Source organism: Pseudophryne corroboree, chromosome 10 (genome assembly GCF_028390025.1).
Source record: "Pseudophryne corroboree isolate aPseCor3 chromosome 10, aPseCor3.hap2, whole genome shotgun sequence".
Taxonomy (NCBI): Eukaryota; Metazoa; Chordata; class Amphibia; order Anura; family Myobatrachidae; genus Pseudophryne; species Pseudophryne corroboree.
The window spans coordinates 96,482,964-96,508,086 of record NC_086453.1 but is presented as its reverse complement, the minus strand read 5'-3'; the positions used below and the strand labels follow the sequence as shown (position 1 = coordinate 96,508,086).

Here is a 25,123-nt window from a genome sequence, read left to right as displayed (position 1 = left end):
CAGGAATTGAAGCCAATTTTTTCTGGAAGAAAATCTACAGGGCCGAAACTTGAACCTTAATGGACCCCAATTTGAGGCTCATAGACACTCCTGTTTTCAGGAAGTGCAGAAATCGACCTAGTTGAAATTTTTTCGTGGGGCCTTCCTGGCCTCACCCACGCAACATATTTTCACCACATGTGGTGATAACGTTGTGCGGTCACCTCCTTCCTGGCTTTGACCAGGGTAGGTATGACCTCTTCCGGAATGCCTTTTCCCTTAGGATCCGGTGTTCAACCGCCATGCCGTCAAACGCAGTCGCGGTAAGTCTTGGAACAGACAAGGTCCCTGCTGGAGCAGGTCCTTTCTTAGAGGCAGATGCCACGGTTCCTGTTGGAACAGACATGGTTCTTGCTGAAAGCAAATCCCATCTTAGCTCCCGAGGCCATTAGTCCTCTGTGAGCATCTCTTGAAGTTCCGGGTACCAAGTCCCTCTTGGCCAATCCGGAGCCACGAGTATAGTTCTTACTCCTCTAAGTCTTATAATTCTCAATACCTTGGTTATGAGAAGCAGAAGAGGGAACACATACACCGACTGTTACACCCACGGTGTTACCAGGACGTCCACAGCTATCGCCTGAAGGTCTCGTGACCTGGCGCAATACCTGTCCCGTTTTTTGTTCGGGCGGGACGCCATCATTTCCACCTTTGGTCTTTCCCAACGGTTCACAATCATGCGGAAAACTTCCCGATGAAGTTCCCACTCTCCCGGGTGGAGGTCGTGCCTGCTGAGGAAGTCTGCTTCCCAGTCGTCCACTCCCGGAATGAACACTGCTGACAGTGCTATCACATGATTTTCCGTCCAGCGAAAAATCCTTGCAGTTTTGACCACTGCCCTCCTGCTTCTTGTGCCGCCCTATCTGTTTACGTGGGCGACTGCCGTGATGTTATCCCACTGGATCAATACCGGCTGACCTTGAAGCAGAGGCCTTGCTAAGCTTATAGCATTACAAATTTGCTCTTAGCTCCAGTATATTTATGTGGAGAGAATTCTCCAGACTTGATCACACTCCCTGGAAATTTTTTCCCTGTGTGACTGCTCCCCAGCCTCTCAGGCTGGCCTCCGTGGTTACCAGCATCCAATCCTGAATGCCGAATCTGCGGCCCTCTAGAAGATGAGCACTCTGTAATCACCACAGGAGAGACACCCTTGTCCTTGGATATAGGGTTATCCGCTGATGCATCTGAAGATACGATCCGGACCATTTGTCCAGCAGATCCCACTGAAGAGTTCTTGCGTGAAATCTGCCGAATGGAAGCGCTTCGTAATAAGCCACCATTTTTTACCAGGACTCTTGTGCAATGATGCACTGACACTTTTCCTGGTTTTAGGAGGATCCCGATTAGCTCGGATAACTCCCTGGCTTTCTCCTCTGGGAGAAACACCCTTTTCCTGGACTGTCCAGAATCATCCCTAGGACCCGCAGACGTGTCGTCGGAACAACTGCGGTTTTGGAATATTTAGAATCCACCCGTGCTGTCGTAGAACTACTTGAGATAGTGCTACTCCGACCTCCAACTGTTCTCTGGACCTTGTTCTTATCAGAAGGTCGTCCATTTTCTTTGAAGACGAATCCTCATTTCGGTCATTACCTTGGTAAAGACCCGGGGTGCCTTGGACACTCCAACGGCATCGTCTGAAACTGATAGTGACAGTTCTGTACCACGAACCTGAGGTACCCTTGGTGAGAAAAGCAAATTTTGGGACATGGAGGTAAGCATCCCTGATGTCCCGGGACACCATATAGTCCCCTTGTTCCCAGTTCGCTATCACTGCTCTGAGTGACTCCATCTGGATTTGAACCCTTGTAAGTGTTCAAATTTTTCAGATTTAGAATCGGTCTCACCTAGCCTTCTGGCTTCAGTACCACCCTATAGTGTGGAACAATACCCCTTTCCTTGTTGTAGGAGGGGTAATTTTATTATCACCTGCTGGGAATACAGCTTGTGAATTGTTTTCAATACTGCCTCCCTGTCGGAGGGGGACATTGGTACAGCAGACTACAGGAACCTGCGAGGGGGGAAACGCCTCGACATTCCAATCTGTGCCCCTTTGATACTACTTGTAGGATCCAGGGGTCCTGTACGGTCCCAGCGTCATGCTGAGAACTTAGTAGAAGCGGTGGAGGGCTTCTGTTACTGGGAATGGACTGCCTGCTGCAGTCTTCTTCCCTTTCCTCTATCCCTGGGCAGATATCTTATAGGGACGAAAAGACTGAGGCTGAAAAGACGGTGTCTTTTTTGCAGAGATGTGACTTAGGGTAAAAAACGGTGGATCTTCCAGCAGTTGCCGTGGCCACCAGGTCCCATGGACCGACCCCAAATAACTCCTCCCCTTTTATACGGCAATACATCTTTGTGCCGTTTGGAATCTGCATCCCCTGACCACTGTCGTGTCCATAAACATCTTCTTGCAGATATGGACATCGCATTTACTCTTGATGCCAGAGTGCAAATATCCCTCTGCGCATCTCGTATATATAGAAATGCATCCTTTAAATGCTCTATAGTCAATAAAATACTGTCCCTGTCAAGGGTATCAATATTTTTAGTCAGGGAATCCGACCAAGCCACCTCAGCTCTGCACATCCAGGCTGAGGCGATCGCTGGTCACAGTATAACACCAGCATGTGTGTGTATACTTTTTAGGATATTTTTCTGATAAGCATGTGAGCGCCTTATCCACCCTGAGGGGTGTTTCCCAATGCGCCTTAACTTCTGGCGGGAAAGGGTATACCGCCAATAATTTTCTATCGGGGGAAACCCACGCATCCTCACACACTTCATTTAATTTATCTGATTCAGGAAAAACTACAGGTAGTTTTTTCACCTCACACATAATACCCTTCTTTGTGGTACTTGGAGTATCAGAAATATGTAACACCTCCTTCATTGCCCTTAACGTGTGGCCCTAAAGGAAAATACGTTTGTTTCTTCACCGTCGACACTGAAATCAGTGTCCGTGTCTGGGTCTATGTCGACCGACTGAGGTAAATGGGCGTTTTTACAAGCCCCTGACGGTGTCTGAGACGCCTGGACCGGTACTAATTTGTTCGCCGGCCGTCTCATGTCGTCAACCCACTTGCAGCGTGTTGACATTATCACGTAATTCCATAAGTAAGCCATCCATTCCGGTGTCGACTCCCTAGAGAGTGACATCACCATTACAGGCAATTTGCTCCGCCTCCTCACCAACATATTCCTCATACATGTCGACACACACGTACCGACATACAGCACACACATAGGGAATGCTCTGATAGAGGACAGGACCCACTAGCCCTTTGGGGAGACAGAGGGAGAGTTTGCCAGCACACACCAAAATGCTATAATTATACAGGGACAACCCTTATATAAGTGTTCCTCCCATATAGCATTTAATATATATGTATATCGCCAAATCAGTGCCCCCCCTCTCTGTTTTAACCCTGTTTCTGTAGTGCAGTGCAGGGGAGAGCCTGGGAGCCTTCCCCTCAGCCTTTCTGTGAGGGAAAATGGCGCTGTGTGCTGAGGAGAATAGGCCCCGCCCCCTTTTCGGCGGGCTTCTTCTCCGGAGATTGTGAAGTCTGGCAGGGGTTAAATACATCCATATAGCCTCAAGGGCTATATGTGATGTATTTTTCGCCATACAGGTATTCTACATTGCTGCCAGGGCGCCCCCCCCCCGCGCCCTGCACCCTCCGTGATCGCTGTGGGAAGTGTGCTGACAGACAATGGCGCACAGCTGCAGTGCTGTGCGCTACCTGAGGAAGACTGAAAAGTCTTCTGCCGCCTGGTTCCGGACCTCTTCAATCTTCAGCATCTGCAAGGGGGTCGGCGGCGCGGCTCCGGGACGAACCCCAGGGCGAGACCTGTGTTCCGACTCCCTCTGAAGCTAATGGTGTCCAGTAGCCTAAGAATCCAATCCATCCTGCACGCAGGTGAGTTGAAATTCTCTCCCCTAAGTCCCTCGATGCAGTGAGCCTGTTGCCAGCAGGACTCACTGAAAATAAAGAACCTAAAAACTTTTTCTAAGCAACTCTTTAAGAGAGCCACCTAGATTGCACCCTTCTCGGACGGGCACAAAAACCTAACTGAGGCTTGGAGGAGGGTCATAGGGGGAGGAGCCAGTACACACCATGTGATCCTAAAAGCTTGCTTTTGTGCCCTGTCTCCTGCGGAGCCGCTATTCCCCATGGTCCTGACGGAGTCCCCAGCATCCACTAGGACGTTAGAGAAATGATGTTACTCCTTCAAAAAAAAAAAAAAAAGGAGTTATAATTATCCCTACTTGGACAATCTCCTTATAAAGGCGAGGTCCAGGGAGCAGTTGTTGGTCGGAGTAGCACTATCTCGGGAAGTGCTACAACAGCACGGCTGGATTCTGAATATTCCAAAGTCGCAGCTGGTTCCTACGACGCGTCTACTGTTCCTGGGTATGGTTCTGGACACAGGACAGGAAAAAGTGTTTCTCCCGGAGAAGACCAAGGAGTTGTCATCTCTAGTCCGAGACCTCCTAAAACAAATACAGGTGTCGGTGCATCAATGCACGCGAGTCCTGGGAAAGATGGTAGCTTCTTACGAAGAAATTCCATTCGGCAGGTTCCATGCAAGGATCTTCCAGTGGGATCTGTTGGACAAGTGGTCCGGGTCGCATCTTCAGATGCATCGGCTGATAACCCTGTCTCCAAGGGCCAGGGTGTCGCTGTTGTGGTGGCTGCAGAGTGCTCATCTGCTAGAGGGCCGCAGGTTCGGCATACAGGACTGGGTCCTGGTGACCACGGATGCCAGCCTTCGAGGCTGGGGGGCAGTCACACAGGGAAGAAACTTCCAAGGACTATGGTCGAGTCAGGAGACTTCCCTACACATAAATATTCTGGAACTAAGGGCCATTTACAATGCCCTAAGTTAGGCTAGACCCCTGCTTCAACACCAGCCGGTGCTGATCCAGTCAGACAACATCACGGCGGTCGCCCATGTATACCAAAAGGGCGGCACAAGAAGCAGGATGGCGATGGCAGAAGCCACAAGGATTTTCCGATGGGCGGAAAATCATGTGTTAGCACTGTCAGCAGTGTTCATTTCCGGAGTGGACAACTGGGAAGCAGACTTTCTCAGCTGGCACGACTTCCACCCGGGAGAGAGGGGGGATTTCATCCAGAAGTCTTCCAAATGATTGTACACCATTGGGAAAGGCCACAGGTGGACATGATGGCGTCCCGCCTCAACAAAAAGCTAAAAAGATATTGCGCCAGGTCAAGGGACCCTCAGGCGATAGCTGTGGACGCTCTAGTGACACCGTGGGTGTACCAGTCAGTGTATGTGTTCCCTCCTCTGCCTCTCATACCCAAGGTACTGAGAATAATAAGAAGGAGAGGAGTAAGAACTATACTCATCGTTCCGGATTGGCCAAGAAGGACTTGGTACCCGGAACTACAAGAAATGATCTCAGAGGACCCTTGGCCTCGGCCTCTCAGACAGGACCTGCTGCAGCAGGGGCCCTGTCTGTTCCAAGACTTACCGCGGCTGCGTTTGACGGCATGGCGGTTGAACTTCGGATCCTGAAGGAAAAGGGCATTCCGGAGGAAGTCATCCCTACGCTGATTAAAGCTAGGAAAGAAGTGACCGCAAACCATTATCACCGCATATGGCGAAAATATGTTGCGTGGTGTGAGGCCAGGAAGGCCCCAACGGAGGAATTTCAGCTGGGCCGTTTTCTGCACTTCCTACAGTCAGGGGTGACTATGGGCCTAAAATTGGGTTCCATAAGATCCAGATTTTCGGCTCTGTCGATTTTCTTCCAGAAAGACCTGGCTTCATTGCCTGAAGTTCAGACATTTGTTAAGGGAGTGCTGCATATTCAGCCCCCTTTTGTGCCTCCAGTGGCACCTTGGGATCTCAACGTGGTGTTGGATTTCCTAAAGTCGCATTGGTTTGAGCCACTTAAAACCGTGGATTGGAAATATCTCACGTGGAAAGTGGTCATGCTGTTGGCCTTGGCTTCGGCCAGGCGTGTGTCAGAATTGGCGGCTTTGTCATGTAAAAGCCCTTATCTGATTTTCCATATGGATAGGGCAGAATTGAGGACTCGTCCCCAGTTTCTCCCTACGGTGGTATCAGCTTTTCATTTGAACCAACCTATAGTAGTGCCTGCGGCTACTAAAGACTTGGAGGATTCCAAGTTGTTGGACGTAGTCGGGGCCCTGAAAATGTATGTTTCCAGGACAGCTAGTGTCAGGAAAACTGACTCGCTATTTATCCTGTAGGCACCCAACAAGCTGGGTGCTCCTGCTTCAAAGCAGACTATTGCTCGCTGGATCTGTAGTACGATTCAGCTTGCATATTCTGCGGCTGGACTGCCGCATCCTAGATCAGTGAAAGCCCATTCCACGAGGAAGGTGGGCTCTTCTTGGGCGGCTGCCCGAGGGGTCTCTGCTCTACAACTTTGCCGAGCAGCTACTTGGTCGGGGTCAAACACATTTGCTAAATTCTACAAGTTTGACACCCTGGCTGAGGAGGACCTAGAGTTTGCCCATTCGGTGCTGCAGAGTCATCCGCACTCTCCCGCCCGTTTGGGAGCTTTGGTATAATCCCCATGGTCCTTAAGGAGTCCCAGCATCCACTTAGGACGTCAGAGAAAATAAGATTTTACTCACCGGTAAATTTATTTCTCGTAGTCCGTAGTGGATGCTGGGCGCCCATCCCAAGTGCGGATTGTCTGCAATACTTGTATATAGTTATTGTTTAACTAAAGGGTTATTGTTGAGCCATCTGTTGAGAGGCTCAGTTATATTTCATACTGTTAACTGGGTATAGTATCACGAGTTATACGGTGTGATTGGTGTGGCTGGTATGAGTCTTACCCGGGATTCAAAATCCTTCCTTATTGTGTCAGCTCTTCCGGGCACAGTATCCTAACTGAGGTCTGGAGGAGGGTCATAGTGGGAGGAGCCAGTGCACACCAGGTAGTCCTAAAGCTTTCTTTAGTTGTGCCCAGTCTCCTGCGGAGCCGCTATTCCCCATGGTCCTTACGGAGTCCCAGCATCCACTACGGACTACGAGAAATAGGATTTTAATTACCTGCCGGTAAATCCTTTTCTCCTAGTCCGTAGAGGATGCCGGGGTCCACATTAGTACCATGGGATATAGACAAGTCCACTAGGGAGCCATTGGCACTTTAAGAGTTTGAGAGTGTGGGCTGGCTCCTTCCTCTACGTCCCTCCTACCAGACTCAGTTTAGATTAGAAACACACACACACACACACACACACACACACACACACACACACACACACACACACACACACACACACACACACACACACGGCAAACCAAGCTAACTAGCTTGAAACATCAGCAACGGCCGAAAATAAGATTTTACTCACCGGTAAATCTATTTTTATGGGTTTGGTATAGGATTTGTATTTGTGTAAAGACCAGATTTCAAGAGCAGTCATCCTGACCTGCTTTAAAATGCTACTTGCAGCATATTTACTTTGAAGAAGCTGCTTTAGGATCTTATTTACATTTCCAATGCTTGCACGGTTAAAGCGCTTGAGGTGGCATTCTGGTGTCTACAAAGGCCAACATTGTGACTGTATGCATTTATCCTTGTCCTCCCATCAATGTGTGCATTCAGGCAGGGTCTAGTTTCCAGTATTTTTGACTGTTCACCATCTTGTTTTTCTTTACTCATATGGAACGCGTTGTCCCATGTGTCCCATACTGTAATAGTGACAAGGTGTGTTTTCAGTTGTGCTTTTGCCACTGTTGTATTCAGCTGTGCGGTGACTTTGCTGTGATACATACAGTATGTGACTCCATAATTGAAATAATGTCAGCCTCTATTGTCCCTTTCAGCTGCAGATATTTCTGACCACATTATGGCCGTTAAAAGGACTTCATTGTATTAGTAACATTTATAAACCCTTTCTTATCACACTGCAGCTATTTCAGCTTTTTGATAAACCTTCAGGTCATGTTTTAGTCATTGCTCATAGGGGGTAATTCCAAGTTGATCACAGCAGGATTTTTGTTAGCAATTGGGAAAAACCATGTGCACTGCAGGGGAGGCAGAGAGAGTTAGATTTGTGTGGGGTGTGTTCAATCTGCAATCTTATTTGCAGTGTAAAAATAAAGCAGCCAGTATTTACCTGCACAGAAATAAAATAACCCACCCGAATCTAACTCTTTCTGCACATGTTATATCTGCCTCCCCTGCAGTGCACATGGTTTTGCCCAATTGCTATCAAAAATCCTGCTGCGATCAACTTGGAATTACCCCCATAATGTGGAATCTTGACGTGACCCAGAAACACACATTTACAGGCAATCTACACTGTCAGCTGGAACGTTTAGTAATTAGCAACTGGTTGTATCCCTTTTAAGGGATGCTTTAAAGCAGGCATGTCCAAGCTTCGGCCCTCCAGCTGACACAGTTTTGTTGTCAGAGAATGATAAAGCTGTGTCAGGGCATGCTGGGATGTGTAGTTTCTCAACAGCTGGAGGGCCGCAGTTAGGACATGCCTGCTTTAAAGGGTATCTGGACTCCATGTCGACACACCTTAGGTCGACACTGTCAAAAGGTCGACGGGAACAAGGTCGATATAAAAAAAGGTCTACATGAGTTTTTCACTTTTTTTTTTTTTCCTTTCATTTTTTTTTTACTTTTTCATACTTTACGATCCACGTGGACTACGATTGGTAATAGTAACCTGTGCTGAGCGCAGCGAGGCACCTTGCCTGAACGCGAGCCATGCGAGATGACACGGTGCACTAATTGGGGTTCCCGGTCACATTACAAAGAAAACGACACCAAAAACACACAAACTCATGTCTACCTTTGTTCGTGTCGACCCCGAGTCCCAGATCCTTTTAAAGATGCTGCTTGCGTCCCGAATGTAAGCGAAGTTGGAGGGTTAGGTTTAAGGTGCGGAGGGAGGTAGGGGGTTGAGGTTACGCACCACGAGGGGGAGGTTTAGGGGGCTGGGAAGGGGGGGTTAGGTTTAGGTGCCACCAGGGGGAGCTTAGGGTTAGGCTGAGAGAAGGGAGGGTTAGGAGAGAGGGGGGAACATACTTACCTCGCCCCAGTCGGTATTTCACACTTCAGTATTTTAACTGTCGACATCCCGTCCGGCGGTCAGTCATACTGAACCCCCTTTTAGTGCTGTTAAAACATGATCGTGAGTAGCAATCTGGGTTTGTTTTCTATGGATGCAAAGAAAGCCTATTCGTTTAGGTTTTTTTATTTTCATTTTACTATATATGACCTGATGACCTTGCTCTGCCAGTTGATCACAGATTTTTGTCAAGGATAGAATAGAGAGTGGCAACTCATCCCTGAGTAACCTGAGTGGGCTTACTCCAGCAATTCTAGAGAGATCCTAGAGAACATTGAATTTATTACTTACACATTCAAGGATCAGGTCCTATTTGGCCCAAGTAGCATCCATGGGTTGTGATAAAACACTGAGAGGTCACTCGTGGACATTCTTATAAAGATGAACATGCCAGAAAGATTATATTTGATCCCACATGGGATAATTTCTGTAATTGCTATTAACGATATCCTTCAGGAACATAGGACCTTCAGTTGCATGCTAGGGGCCGCCCGTCGCAGGGCAAGGCCGCCCGTCGCAGGGCAAGGCCGCCCAGCATGCTACTCACTGCTTACCCACTGCGATCACAATGCAATTAGAGCGTAATCGATGAAACTAGTGAACCCTCTGCATTTTTTTCCGGTTGGAGCGGCTGCGTGTGACGATGCGCCGTCCCCACAACGGTCCACGAACGCCTCCCCGTGAACACCACCCAATCGCATTAACTGCACACACGCAGGACAGGACCTGCACGTGTGCAGTGCCACCGCCGGGGTTATTGCGGTCGCATCGATTGGCGTTGCGACCTCAAAGCCCATGATCAATTTTTGGACCGTTTTGTTCGCTGTGTCACCAGCTAATTTTGTTTCAAACAAATGGACGTTTAATGACTACAGTTACAAAATGTGATTCCAATGGTAAAAGGATGAGTCGTATCAAGCCCATACAATTATTGTAGCATATGATCATGGAGAAATTAATTCTATAAGTGTGAAAATATTCTCACTATTGCAGACAATGATTGTTTTGTCATATGCCTTAAGAGAAAAAGATAAAAGCAAAAATAGAATAAAATCACTGTATCACATGGTAAAAATAGATATGGCACCTTGTCCGCACAGGAGTCTACAGCCTCCTCTGTAATGTGACCTCTAGTCTGTGGCTGAACAGACAGTAGCCTTCTTATAATGTACAGATCATGGAGAGGAGGTGTAAAGGGCCCCATACTCTAGAACGATAATGCCCGATTTCATCCGATATCAGGCATTCGGCCCGATATATCTGATAAAATCGGTCATTTTGGAGGTGTTTCTGATTCAATCCGATGCGCGTTCCCGTGAGCATCGGATCCTCCAGATTGAACGTGCTGCACTCGTGATATGTCGGACCCCGCAGGCATGGCTGGGATCAGCCAAGATATATCGTATGCAAAAGGACAGCATACGATGTATCTTGGGCAGATCTTTGGTGAGATATTTTCGTGTTCAGCTTGTTACCTGTAGTGTAGGCTTTGTGCCGGGATCCGGTCTGAAGATCGACAGTGTCTAGGTCGACAATGTTTAGGTCGACCACTATAGGTCGACAGTCACTAGGTCGACATGGATGGAAGGTCGACAGGGTTTCTAGGTCGACATATGCTAGGTCGACAGGTCTAAAGGTCGACATGAGTTTTTCACATTTTTTTTGGGGGGGGATTTTTTCATACTTAACGATCCACGTGGACTACGATTGGAACGGTAAAGTGTGCCGAGCGAAGCGGTAGCGGAGCGAAGGCACCATGCCCGAAGCATGGCGAGCGAACGAGGTGCACTAATTTGGGATCCCGGTCACTCTACGAAGAAAACGACAAAAAAAAAAAAAAAAAATTCCTCATGTCGACCTTTAGACCTGTCGACCTAGCACATGTCGACCTAGAAACCCTGTCGACCTTCCATCCATGTCGACCTAGTGACTGTCGACCTATAGTGGTCAACCTAAACATTGTCGACCTAGACACGGTCGATAAAACGAACCACACCCCTTTGTGCCATCTTGCACCATTATGACCCTATTCTGGCCTCATATTTCATGCAGTTATGAAACTCATTGAGTCCTTCTGTGGAAAGGCGCTATGTAAATAGATATCATTATTAGTTTTCCTGCTTATGCTGGGCATGCATTGTCAGAGTGACAGACATTTTATCTGACAGCCCTTACACCAACAGAAATTGTGGCCATATACTGGGAGGAATGTAATAGGGTGTGAGAATCACAAAGTGAGAGATTTGGGGAGAATTCTCCTGTTTTCTTAAACTAGCAATCATTTACAAGGCAAAACCAGGTTGATTTTCCCATGTAAATGATTGCCACTTTAAAAAAAAAACCTGAAAGACTCTCCGAAAATCTCTCACTTTCTGAATCTCACACCATATTACATTTCCCCCCACTGTGTGAAATCTTACGCTGTATGGTCACACGATATCTGGGTTTCTCTCCAAAATTTTGGTTGCAGCAGCGCATCAGACATGGGCGACCAGTCAGATCAGTCGTGCATGTTGGAACATTTCTCGCTTCTGACCGTCCGATCACCGCTGATTAGTTGCGGCCATACACTATGCGATTATCGTCCTGATCCACTGATGATCTGCGAATTGGTCCGATAATTGCATATTACCCTTTGGCATGCAGCACACAATTTTTTTTTTTTTTTTTTTTTATGCAGCCATTTAAATACCTCTTTCTGCCAGTCTGTAATCTACTATATATTCTCTTCTTTTGTAGATGAGTTCTGTTGCCTGTGGCAGGAGTGTGGATTTTTCTCTCTGGATAGCCAAGTAGACCTTGTCCGCCATGTTTACTTTCATTGTTACCATACGAAGCTAAAACAAATTGGACTTCAAGCCCTGCAGAGCCAGCCAGATCTAATTCCGTGCCAGCTAGACATTCAAAGCCGCAACATGATTCCAGAACTCCAGGACCGCTTCATGTGTTTGTGGGACCAGTGTGAAGTAAGGCCCCTAGGTCTCTGTCTAGTATTGTTTGTTTCTGTAACTGCTCACAATGCAACACAGCGCAGGGCGGTATTCAATTCTTTCTGCCCCCTTCCATACCCGTTCTGTTTCTGCTGACAGGTGTGGTATCATCATTTCAGCTCGCTACCCCCGGGGTAGCGAGGCGCCCTAATCCTTTATGCAGCTAAACCTGATTACTTTGGGCGTGATAACGGGGATCACTTTAGAAAGGAGATTGGGCGTGATATATCATTTGAATACCATCCAGTACAATGGTGTTATAATCTGTTTATCTTAAAAACTGTTTTACACTGAACTGTTAAATATTATCTGCACATATAATAAAAGAGCAAGGGTTGTGTCTGTATAGGGCATTTTATTTGATTATTTTTATAACTATACAGTACTTCTAGGGACCGTTTCTGAACTATGGAGAAGAAAACATTCTTTTCGTAATTTTTGTCTGTTTGTTGCGGCATCATGCAAAAACTACAAGACAAATTTAGATCATGTTGTATAGCTTAGTGACCTAGAAAGAAACTGAGGTATGTATGATGTCGTTGTGACATCAGGGAGAGGAGCAATAAACGAAAACCAGATGCTTGACCCTCTGTGCAATCTCTTAGGGCTGCAGGTGTAGGTCTCAGGACCAGCTGCTTCTCCCATGGGCAGCTTTGCTCACGAGTTAGTAGCCCCAAGCATCTGTTAATCCCTGAAGGAAAAACTGCAAATATTGTTTACAAAGAAACTTCATGATCTATGGGTGCAATATAAAATGGGTGTTGATTATTAGATCTACTCCAAAAAGGTCTACAGTGAATAGTGGTCGACAGGCATGCATTAGGTCGACAGGGTCATAAGGTCGATATGGAAATGGTTGACACACAAAAGGTAGACACCGTTTTTTGGGGTGTTTTGTCACTTTTATGCCACAAACAAGCCCCATTAGTGTGCACCACATCCCCTCTAGTGGCTCGATTCACTCGCCATACTTCGGGCAGGTTACTATTCCCAATCGTAGTCAAGGTTGGTGGTAAAGTATAAAATAAATAAATAAATAACTTGTGTCAACCTTTTGACACTGTTGATCTTTTACATGTTAATGTTTTGACTCTGTCGAACATTAGTGGTCGACCTGTTGACTGTAGACATTTTGTAGTGTAAATCTATAGACCATATACCATATAAAATATACATCACAATATAAGATGGCACTCCTGTCTTTGTAAAATTAGTTCCGCTGAGCAATAACAGACATCCACACGAGCAAAGCCGCAGGAAACGCTAGTTCGTGAAATAAGTTGTTAGTGTGATCTTTAAATGGACCGCTTGCAAGCTATTGAGGATACGGCCTATCATCTAAGGACTATTAACCTCTCTAGTCACAAACAGTATTCATCTGTTAATGATGGATAGGCCATATTCTCATGTATATTATTTAAACTCGTTGAAATGGCTTAATCCACGGTTTAGGTGACAGGTCCTATTATTATTATTATTATTATTCGTCGTTCTGGTTTATAAGGCGCCACAGTGCTTTGCAGTCAGCAAATACTCTGTAATATGTCCTCAGCTTGGGAGTAGCCTGTTTTGGATTCCATCCATCCATTGACCATTGCTGTAGGCAACCTGTGGCTCTCCAGCTTGCCCTACCTTAGTCTTGCTGTTACTGCAATCAAACTGTGGCAAGGAATGCTGGGATATGTAGTTACACGGCATCTGCACAAGGTTGCTTACCCCTGGTCTACATAATGATTGCTTTAAGAGTTTGGATGTTTATTTAGCACAATGTTTTTACTCATGGTGCTTTCAATGGATTTTAAAACGCAATCCAGATCTTTCTCTATCGTCCTAGTGGATGCTGGGGTTCCTGAAAGGACCATGGGGAATAGCGGCTCCGCAGGAGACAGGGCACAAAAAGTAAAGCTTTTCCGATCAGGTGGTGTGCACTGGCTCCTCCCCCTATGACCCTCCTCCAGACTCCAGTTAGATTTTTGTGCCCGGCCGAGAAGGGTGCAATCTAGGTGGCTCTCCTAAAGAGCTGCTTAGAGAAAGTTTAGCTAGGTTTTTTATTTTACAGTGATTCCTGCTGGCAACAGGATCACTGCAGCGAGGGACTGAGGGGAGAAGGAGTCAACTCACCTGCGTGCAGGATGGATTGGCTTCTTGGCTACTGGACATCAAGCTCCAGAGGGACGATCACAGGTACAGCCTGGATGGTCACCGGAGCCGCGCCGCCGGCCCCCTTGCAGATGCTGAAGTCAGAAGAGGTCCAGAATCGGCGGCTGAAGACTCCTGCAGTCTTCTAAAGGTAGCGCACAGCACTGCAGCTGTGCGCCATTTTCCTCTCAGCACACTTCACACGGCAGTCACTGAGGGTGCAGGGCGCTGGGAGGGGGGCGCCCTGGGAGGCAAATGAGTACCTATAAAGGCTAAAAATACCTCACATATAGCCCTAGAGGCTATATGGAGATATTTAACCCCTGCCTGATTTCTCTAAATAGCGGGAGACGAGCCCGCCGAAAAAGGGGCGGGGCCTATCTCCTCAGCACACGGCGCCATTTCCTCTCACAGCTCCGCTGGTCAGGACGGCTCCCAAGTCTCTCCCCTGCACTGCACTACAGAAACAGGGTAAAACAGAGAGGGGGGGGCACATTTATGGCGATATTTTGATATAACAAAGCAGCTATAGGGGAGCACTTATTATAAGGCTATCCCTGATATATATATATAGCGCTTTTGGTGTGTGCTGGCAAACTCTCCCTCTGTCTCCCCAAAGGGCTAGTGGGTCCTGTCTTCATTAGGAGCATTCCCTGTGTGTCTGCTGTGTGTCGGTACGTGTGTGTCGACATGTATGAGGACGATATTGGTGTGGAGGCGGAGCAATTGCCAAATATGGGGATGTCACCTCCTAGGGGGTCGACACCAGAATGGATGCCTTTATTTATGGAACTACGGGATAGTGTCAACACGCTAAAGCAGTCGTTTGACGACATGAGACGGCCGGACAATCAATTAGTGCCTGTCCAGGCGACTCAAACACCGTCAGGGGCTGTGAAACGCCCTTTGCCTCAGTCGGTCGACACAGACCCAGACACAGGCGATGACTCCAGTGGTGACGGTGACGAATCAACCGTATTTTCCAGTAGGGCCACACGTTATATGATTTTGGCAATGAAGGAGGCGTTACATTTAGCTGATACTACAGGTACCACTAAACAGGGTATTATGTGGGGTATGAAAAAACTACCTATAGTTTTTCCTGAATCAGAAGAACTAAATGACGTGTGTAATGAAGCGTGGGTTGCCCCTGATAAAAAGCTGATAATTTCAAAGAAATTATTGGCATTATACCCTTTCCCGCCAGAGGTTAGGGAGCGCTGGGAAACACCTCCTAGGGTGGACAAGGCGCTAACACGCTTATCTAAACAAGTGGCGTTACCCTCTCCTGAGACGGCCGCACTTAAAGATCCATCAGATAGGAGGATGGAAAATATCCAAAAAAGTATATACACACATGCAGGTGTTATACTACGACCAGCTGTAGCAACTGCCTGGATGGGCAGTGCGGGGGTAGTTTGGTCAGAGTCCCTGATTGAAAATATTGATACCCTGGACAGGGACAATATTTTACTGTCGTTAGAACAAATAAAGGATGCATTTCTTTATATGCGTGATGCACAGAGGGATATATGCACACTGGCATCACGGGTAAGTGCTATGTCCATTTCGGCCAGAAGAGCTTTATGGACGCGACAGTGGACAGGCGATGCGGATTCAAAACGGCATATGGAAGTTTTGCCGTATAAGGGGGAGGAGTTATTTGGAGTCGGTCTATCAGATTTGGTGGCCACGGCTACAGCCGGGAAATCCATCTTTCTACCTCAAGTCACTCCCCAACAGAAAAAGGCACCGACTTTTCAACCGCAGCCCTTTCGTTCCTTTAAAAATAAGAGAGCAAAGGGCTATTCATATCTGCCACAAGGCAAAGGTCGAGGGAAGAGACAGCAACACGCAGCTCCTTCCCAGGATCAGAAGCCCTCCCCGGCTTCTACAAAAGCCTCAGCATGACGCTGGGGCTTCTCAAGCGGACTCGGGGACGGTGGGGGGTCGTCTCAAAAATTACAGCGCGCAGTGGGCTCACTCGCAAGTAGATCCCTGGATCCTGCAGATAATATCTCAGGGATACAGTTTGGAATTAGAGACAGATCCACCTCGCCGTTTCCTGAAGTCTGCTTTACCAACGTCCCCCGCCGAAAGGGAGACGGTGTTGGAAGCCATTCACAAGCTGTACTCTCAGCAGGTGATAGTCAAGGTACCTCTTCTGCAACAAGGGAAGGGGTATTATTCCACTCTTTTTGTGGTACCGAAGCCGGATGGCTCGGTAAGGCCTATTCTAAATCTGAAGTCCTTGAACCTGTACATAAAGAAGTTCAAGTTCAAAATGGAGTCGCTCAGAGCAGTGATAGCGAACCTGGAAGAGGGGGACTTTATGGTATCCTTGGACATCAAGGATGCGTATCTCCACGTTCCAATTTACCCCTCACACCAGGGGTACCTCAGGTTCGTTGTACAAAACTGTCACTATCAGTTTCAGACGCTGCCGTTCGGATTGTCCACGGCACCTCGGATCTTTACAAAGGTAATGGCCGAGATGATGATTCTTCTTCGAAGAAAAGGCGTATTAATTATCCCATACTTGGACGATCTCCTAATAAGGGCGAGGTCCAGAGAACAGCTAGAGATGGGATTAGCACTGTCTCAAGAAGTGCTAAAACAGCACGGGTGGATTCTGAATATTCCAAAATCCCAGTTAATGCCGACAACTCGTCTGCTGTTCCTAGGGATGATTCTGGACACGGTTCAGAAAAAGGTTTTTCTCCCGGAGGAAAAAGCCAAGGAGTTATCCGAGCTTGTCAGGAACCTCCTAAAACCAGGAAAGGTGTCTGTACATCAATGCACAAGAGTCCTGGGAAAAATGGTGGCTTCTTACGAAGCGATTCCATTCGGCAGATTCCACGCAAGAATTTTCCAAAGGGATCTGTTGGACAAATGGTCAGGGTCGCATCTTCAGATGCACCTACGGATAACCCTGTCTCCAAGGACAAGGGTGTCTCTTCTGTGGTGGTTGCAGAGTGCTCATCTATTGGAGGGCCGCAGATTCGGCATACAGGATTGGATCCTGGTGACCACGGACGCCAGCCTGAGAGGCTGGGGAGCAGTCACACAAGGAAGAAACTTCCAGGGAGTATGGACGAGCCTGGAAACGTCTCTTCACATAAACATTCTGGAACTAAGAGCAATATACAATGCTCTAAACCAGGCAGAACCTCTGCTTCAGGGAAAACCGGTGTTGATCCAGTCGGACAACATCACGGCAGTCGCCCATGTGAACAGACAGGGCGGCACAAGAAGCAGGAGTGCAATGGCAGAAGCTGCAAGGATTCTTCGCTGGGCAGAGAATCATGTGATAGCACTGTCAGCAGTGTTCATCCCGGGAGTGGACAACTGGGAAGCAGACTTCCTCAGCAGACACGATCTTCACCCGGGAGAGTGGGGACTTCATCCAGAAGTTTTCCACATGCTGGTAACCCGTTGGGAAAGACCAATGGTGGACATGATGGCGTCTCGCCTCAACAAAAAACTGGACAGGTATTGCGCCAGGTCAAGAGATCCGCAGGCAATAGCTGTGGACGCGCTGGTAACGCCTTGGGTGTACCAGTCGGTGTATGTGTTTCCTCCTCTGCCTCTCATACCAAAAGTATTGAGAATTATACGGCAAAGAGGCGTAAGAACAATACTAGTGGTTCCGGATTGGCCAAGGAGGACTTGGTACCCGGAACTTCAAGAGATGATCACGGAAGATCCGTGGCCTCTACCTCTAAGGAGGGACTTGCTTCAGCAGGGTCCCTGTCTGTTTCAAGACTTACCGCGGCTGCGTTTGACGGCATGGCGGTTGAACGCCGGATCCTAAAGGAAAAAGGCATGCCGGAAGAAGTCATTCCTACTTTGATTAAAGCAAGGAAGGAAGTAACCGTGCAACATTATCACCGAATTTGGCGAAAATATGTTGCGTGGTGCGAAGATCGGAGTGCTCCGACGGAGGAATTTCAACTGGGTCGATTCCTACATTTCCTGCAATCAGGATTGTCAATGGGTCTCAAATTGGGATCTATTAAGGTTCAAATTTCGGCCCTGTCGATTTTCTTTCAAAAAGAATTGGCTTCAGTCCCTGAAGTCCAGACCTTTGTTAAGGGAGTGCTGCATATACAGCCTCCTGTGGTGCCTCCAGTGGCACCGTGGGATCTCAATGTGGTTTTGGACTTCCTAAAATCTCATTGGTTTGAACCACTAAAAAAGGTGGATTTGAAATATCTCACATGGAAAGTGACCATGCTTCTAGCCCTGGCTTCTGCCAGGAGAGTGTCAGAATTGGCAGCTTTATCTTACAAAAGCCCATATCTGATTTTCCATTCGGACAGGGCAGAACTGCGGACTCGTCCGCATTTTCTCCCTAAGGTGGTGTCAGCATTTCATCTGAACCAGCCTATTGTAGTGCCTGCGGCTACAAGTGACTTGGAGGACTCCAAGTTACTGGACGTTGTCAGAGCATTAAAAATATATATTGCAAGGACAGCTGGAGTCAGAAAATCTGACTCGTTGTTTATATTGTATGCACCCAACAAGATGGGTGCTCCTGCGTCTAAGCAGACGATTGCTCGTTGGATCTGTAGCACAATCCAACTTGCACATTCTGTGGCAGGCCTGCCACAGCCTAAATCTGTAAAGGCCCACTCCACAAGGAAGGTGGGCTCATCTTGGGCGGCTGCCCGAGGGGTCTCGGCATTACAACTTTGCCGAGCAGCTACGTGGTCAGGGGAGAACACGTTTGTAAAATTTTACAAATTTGATACTCTGGCTAAGGAGGACCTGGAGTTCTCTCATTCGGTGCTGCAGAGTCATCCGCACTCTCCCGCCCGTTTGGGAGCTTTGGTATAATCCCCATGGTCCTTTCAGGAACCCCAGCATCCACTAGGACGATAGAGAAAATAAGATTTTACTTACCGATAAATCTATTTCTCGGAGTCCGTAGTGGATGCTGGGCGCCCATCCCAAGTGCGGATTATCTGCATAAATTGTACATAGTTATTGTTAACTAATTCGGGTTATTGTTGAAGGAAGCCATCTTTCAGAGGCTCCGCTGTTATCATACTGTTAACTGGGTTTAGATCACAAGTTGTACGGTGTGATTGGTGTGGCTGGTATGAGTCTTACCCGGGATTCAAAATCCTCCCTTATTGTGTACGCTCGTCCGGGCACAGTACCTAACTGGAGTCTGGAGGAGGGTCATAGGGGGAGGAGCCAGTGCACACCACCTGATCGGAAAAGCTTTACTTTTTGTGCCCTGTCTCCTGCGGAGCCGCTATTCCCCATGGTCCTTTCAGGAACCCCAGCATCCACTACGGACTCCGAGAAATAGATTTATCGGTAAGTAAAATCTTATTTTTTGTGCATTTTATTTATTTATATATTATTATAATTTGTCGGATACCACAAAATTGTTAATTTGTTGTAGGTATCTGAAATTAACTCATATATCTGGTAGGTTAGAACTCTAGGTAAAACAAATGACAACTCCATAGTAATTCCTCTTAATTCACTTGCTCAATTCCATGATAGTGGAGAGGGCATGGAAAAGCAACACTGAAGTCCTGTTCTGGGATCACATTAAAAAGACACCTCCGTCTTCCCTGTTGGTTGAGTTTTGGTCTTCGATTCTGTGTTGCCTAGAAAGAACATCTTCCTGCTGGTAGGTTGCTAAAACTGATCATATTCTAACCAGTTCCTGAAATGTCATATCTGATGTATTTAGAGATTAGGCCGTTCTAGTGGAGGAAGTATTTTTTTTCAATACACACCAGCATAGGACGCAGTATAGACACTTTGAGAGTGCAAACCAGGTAATGTTCAGTTGCTGCTCAGTATTTACGAAGTGCCAATATATTCACTGAGATTTGAGCATTTGATGAATCCCTTAATTACAATTCATGTAATAAAACAAACTTTAAAACCATGGTATATGCATACTCTGTTTTGGGCTTTTAGTCTGTGTGATTACATAAATATGAGTTGCAAGTATAGATGTGTCCTCTTCTATGCTCCGTGCGCTACAAGTCACATTATACATAATGCGTGAGTGCCGTGTAACTCTATAGCGCCAAACGTCTTTTTTTTTTTTTTTTTTTTTTCCATTCATTCCCGCAAAAAATGCGTCTTAGTTACAAAGTAATGCAATAGGACGCACGAGCAGCTTCTGCTGATTAAAATGATATGCAGTATGCCTATATTCTCTGTGCAACTGTATTTGCATATAAAATGCTATGCTACAGTGTTATCCTGTAAAACACTGTAACGTGGCACTTCGAATGAAGATAGAGCCGCAATTACACACACAATATAATTTTAATCAGCAGGATCTGCTCGTGCATCCTATTTCATTACCTTGCGACTATGACGCATTTTCGCAGGAAAAAAAACAAAAAAAGACGCTCGGGGCTACCGGGTCCCGCCACAGCATGGCACGACTTGAAGGGCTGTTTAGTGTGATTGCAGCACACATCTGTAGGTGTTTTTAAAGAGAGAGAGAGAGAGCAGTAAGTTTCTAACACCTTATACCCAATTGAAATCAAGATAACTGGGAGCTATCGGCGCAGTTTGGCAGGATCGGGGGTGGCTCATGGGGCCCAACAATTAAGAAACCTTTTCTTTTGACTCTCTGTGACCTAGCGTTGATATAGTATACTTGTGTTTGTATGTCTATTGAATGCTGATACTACAACACACTTGTACAAATGTAGCCATGCTCATCTTACTGCGATACTGCTTGTCGTGCTAGGCTGCGAATAGTCTCAGCCTGGCATGCCATGCAGTAAGCCGTGTTTCTGCATGGCATCTGTATATAGAAGTAGTCCTGTGTAAAGCAATAACTTGCAAATGTAAAATAACTGTCAATTTGTTTTGGGTTTTTCACTATAGAGCTCATTTGACAATGCGGAGTGGTATTACAGACACGTGGACACTCACGGACTGAGCACAGAATATGAAGTGGCCGGTAAAGAGAACCGGGTTCTAATGTGTGGGTGGAAAGGTGAGTTTTGCATGCAATAAGTTGGTATGCAGCTGGTGTGTATTGAGTTTCTCTCTGCTCTTCCATATGTCCGTGTCCTAGCACCGCTTTCTGTTCTTCTTCCTTCTGCTGACAGACTGTGACTGCTCCTGTAAGAGTCGATGCAAGCTGAGAGAGCATCTGCGGAGTCACACGCAAGAGAAAGTCGTGTCCTGCCCCAACTGTGGGGGCATGTTTTCCAACAATACCAAATTCTACGATCACCTCAGACGGCAAACATCACTAGATCGTGAGTCTGCCACTTCCTTTGGTAGTTTTACTCCACCAGAAGAATAACGTCAAGGAAATGGGGTTTATTGTTTGACAAAGGCTGCCATTGGACAAGTGTCTTTATATTATATTGTGTATCAGTGATCGCGCTGATCCCCCAAAAAAGTGGGTCCCAGGGACTCCTCACATTTAAGAATTGGGGTCCTACCTGTACTTTTCTGAGTCCCATCGGAATGTAGGTTCTTAATAATCTTATTAATGATTCAAATATAAAAACACAAAGTTGATTTGGACACTACAAAAGTGTTGCAAGGGGGAGGATGGGGTGACCATGGTGCTGGGCTGTGTAGCATACAGGACACCCTGCCCCAGAGCTAGTAACTAGACATTTTGGTGCCCCTTTGGCAGAAAGTGAATTGGTGCTTCTCCCATAGTCTAAAGAATAAACAGGCTTTACGCAGCAAAAATGTAGGGACGTGGCTTCATGTAGGAAGAAATTAGGGGCGTGGTTTCATGTGGAAGGGGCGTGGTCACATAATAGTGCCAGTTCACATTACACCACACAGTAATGCCGCTTATACACATTGCACCAGCCAGGTGTGGCGAGGCCAAGGGCTGCGTCGCGTACGCAGTTTCTTTGGCCTCGCAGTCCCTTTAGCGGCGACAAGGCTGAGTAAACTGAAGCTTACTCAGCCTGCCGTCGCAGATGAACATCGCGACCAATGGCCGTGATGTTCATCTAAAATGCGATAGCAGATGCAGGGAAGAGGTGATGGGGGTAATTCCAAGTTGATCGCAGCAGGATTTTTGTTAGCAATTGGGCAAAACCATGTGCACTGCAGGGGAGGTAGATATAACATGTGCAGAGAGAGTTAGATTTGGGTGGGGTGTGTTCAATCTGCAATCTAATATGCAGTGTAACAATAAAGCAGCCAGTATTTACCCTGCACAGAAACAAAATAACCAACCCAAATCTAACTCTCTCTGCACATGTTATATCTGCCTCCCCTGCAGTGCACATGGGCCCTCATTCCGAGTCGTTCGCTCGGTATTTTTCATCGCATCGCAGTGAAATTCCGCTTAGTACGCATGCGCAATATTCGCACTGCGACTGCGCCAAGTAATTTTACAATGGAGATAGTATTTTTACTCACGGCTTTTTCATCGCTCCGGCGATCGTAGTGTGATTGACAGGAAATGGGTGTTACTGGGCGGAAACAAGGCGTTTTCGGGGCGTGTGGATAAAAACGCTACCGTTTCCGGAAAAAACGCAGGAGTGGCCGGAGAAACGGGGGAGTGTCTGGGCGAACGCTGGGTGTGTTTAGGACGTCAAACCAGGAACGACAAGCACTGAACTGATCGCAGATGCCGAGTAAGTCTGAAGCTACTCTGAAACTGCTAAGTAGTTTGTAATCGCAATATTGCGTATACATCGGTCGCAATTTTAAGAAGCTAAGATACACTCCCAGTAGGCGTAGGCTTAGCCTGAGCAACTCTGCTAAATTCGCCGTGCGAGCGTTCAACTCGGAATGAGGGCCATGGTTTTGCCCAATTGCTAAAAAAAAAAATCCTGCTGCGATCAACTTGGAATTACCCCCGATGTGCACATCCTCCTGCATTTGTATTGCTAAGGATTGCAAATGCAAAGCTACTGTGAGCAGCTTGCATTTGCAATCCTTAATGAATCAATGAATCCGGCCCTCAGTGCTGATAGATGGTAATACTCCTCTTTAGGCAGATGATGTAAGTTTACAAACTGCTTTGCGGTGTTAATATGGAATTTCCAAACACTCTGTGTTATATTGTAGATACTTTCCAGTTTACTGGATCGGGAAAATAGCTGTTGGTTAATATAGTCCAGCACAGCATATAGCGCCTTGAGTCCTATTGGAGAAAGAGCACTATATAAATAAAATTATTTTCTCTAACGTCCTAGTGGATGCTGGGGACTCCGTCAGGACCATGGGGATTAGCGGCTCCGCAGGAGACAGGGCACAAAAATAAAGCTTTAGGATCAGGTGGTGTGCACTGGCTCCTCCCCCTATGACCGTCCTCCAAGCCTCAGTTAGGTTTTTGTGCCCGTCCGAGCAGGGTGCAATCTAGGTGGCTCTCCTAAAGAGCTGCTTAGAAAAAGTTTTTAGGTTTTTTATTTTCAGTGAGTCCTGCTGGCAACAGGCTCACTGCATCGAGGGACTTAGGGGAGAGAAGTGAACTCACCTGCGTGCAGGATGGATTGGCTTCTTAGGCTACTGGACACCATTAGCTCCAGAGGGAGTCGGAACACAGGTCTCACCCTGGGGTTCGTCCCGGAGCCGCGCCGCCGACCCCCCTTGCAGAAGCCGAAGATGGAAGAGGTCCAGAAGCAGGCGGCAGAAGACTTTTCAGTCTTCCTGAGGTAGCGCACAGCACTGCAGCTGTGCGCCATTGTTGTCAGCACACTTCACACAGCGGTCACGGAGGGTGCAGGGCGCTGGGGGAGCGCCCTGGGCAGCAATGTATAATACCTTTTTTATGGCTAAAAATACATCACATATAGCCCCTGGGGGCTATATGGATGTATTTAACCCCTGCCAGGTCTCAGAAAAACGGGAGAAGAAGCCCGCCGAAAAGGGGGCGGGGCCTATTCTCCTCAGCACACAGCGCCATTTTCCCTCACAGAAATGCTGGTGGGAAGGCTCCCAGGCTCTCCCCTGCACTGCACTACAGAAACAAGGTTAAAACAGAGAGGGGGGGCACTGATTTGGCGATATGACTACATATATTAAAATGCTATAAGGGAAAAGCACTTATATAAAGGTTGTCCCTGTATAATTATAGCGTTTTTGGTGTGTGCTGGCAAACTCTCCCTCTGTCTCCCCAAAGGGCTAGTGGGTCCTGTCCTCTATCAGAGCATTCCCTGTGTGTGTGTGCTGTGTGTCGGTACGTGTGTGTCGACATGTATGAGGACGATGTTGGGAGGTGGAGCAAATTGCCTGTAATGGTGAAGTCACTCTCTAGGGAGTCGACACCGGAATAGATGGCTTATTTAAGGGATTACGTGATAATGTCAACACGCTGCAAGTCGGTTGACGACATGAGACGGCCGGCAAACATATTAGTATCTGTCCAGGCGTCTAAAACACCGTCAGGGACGTTATAATGCCCATTTTACCTCAGTCGGTCGACACAGACACGGACACGGACTCCAGTGTCGACGGTGAAGAAACAAACGTATTTTCCTTTAGGGCCACACGTTACTTGTTAAGGGCAATGAAGGAGGTGTTACATATTTCTGATACTACAAGTACCACAAAAAAGGGTATTATGTGGGGTGTGGAAAAACTACCTATAGTTTTTCCTGAATCAGATAAATTAAATGAAGTGTGTGATGAGGCGCGGGGTTCCCCCGATAGAAAATTATTGGCGGTATACCTTTTCCCGCCAGAAGTTAGGGCGCGTTGGGAAACACCCCTTAGGGTGGATAAGGCGCTCACACGCTTATCAAAACAAGTGGCGGTACCGTCTCCAGATACGGCCGCCCTCAAGGAGCCAGCTGATAGGAGGCTGGAAAATATCCTAAAAAGTATATACACACATACTGGTGTTATACTGCAACCAGTGATCGCCTCAGCCTGGATGTG

At 47.1% G+C, this 25,123-nt stretch overlaps 1 protein-coding gene across 1 annotated transcript in view; it reads left to right on the top strand.

Moving 5' to 3' along the window:
* The window catches only part of HINFP (histone H4 transcription factor), an 86,559-nt gene that overhangs the window by 26,198 nt on the left and 35,238 nt on the right, over positions 1–25,123 (top strand). Inside the window, exons 2-4 of the mRNA XM_063942609.1 lie at positions 11,877–12,103; positions 21,143–21,254; positions 21,370–21,522. Coding sequence (XP_063798679.1) covers positions 11,877–12,103; positions 21,143–21,254; positions 21,370–21,522 — 492 coding nt within the window. The remainder of the gene's footprint in view (positions 1–11,876; positions 12,104–21,142; positions 21,255–21,369; positions 21,523–25,123) is intronic.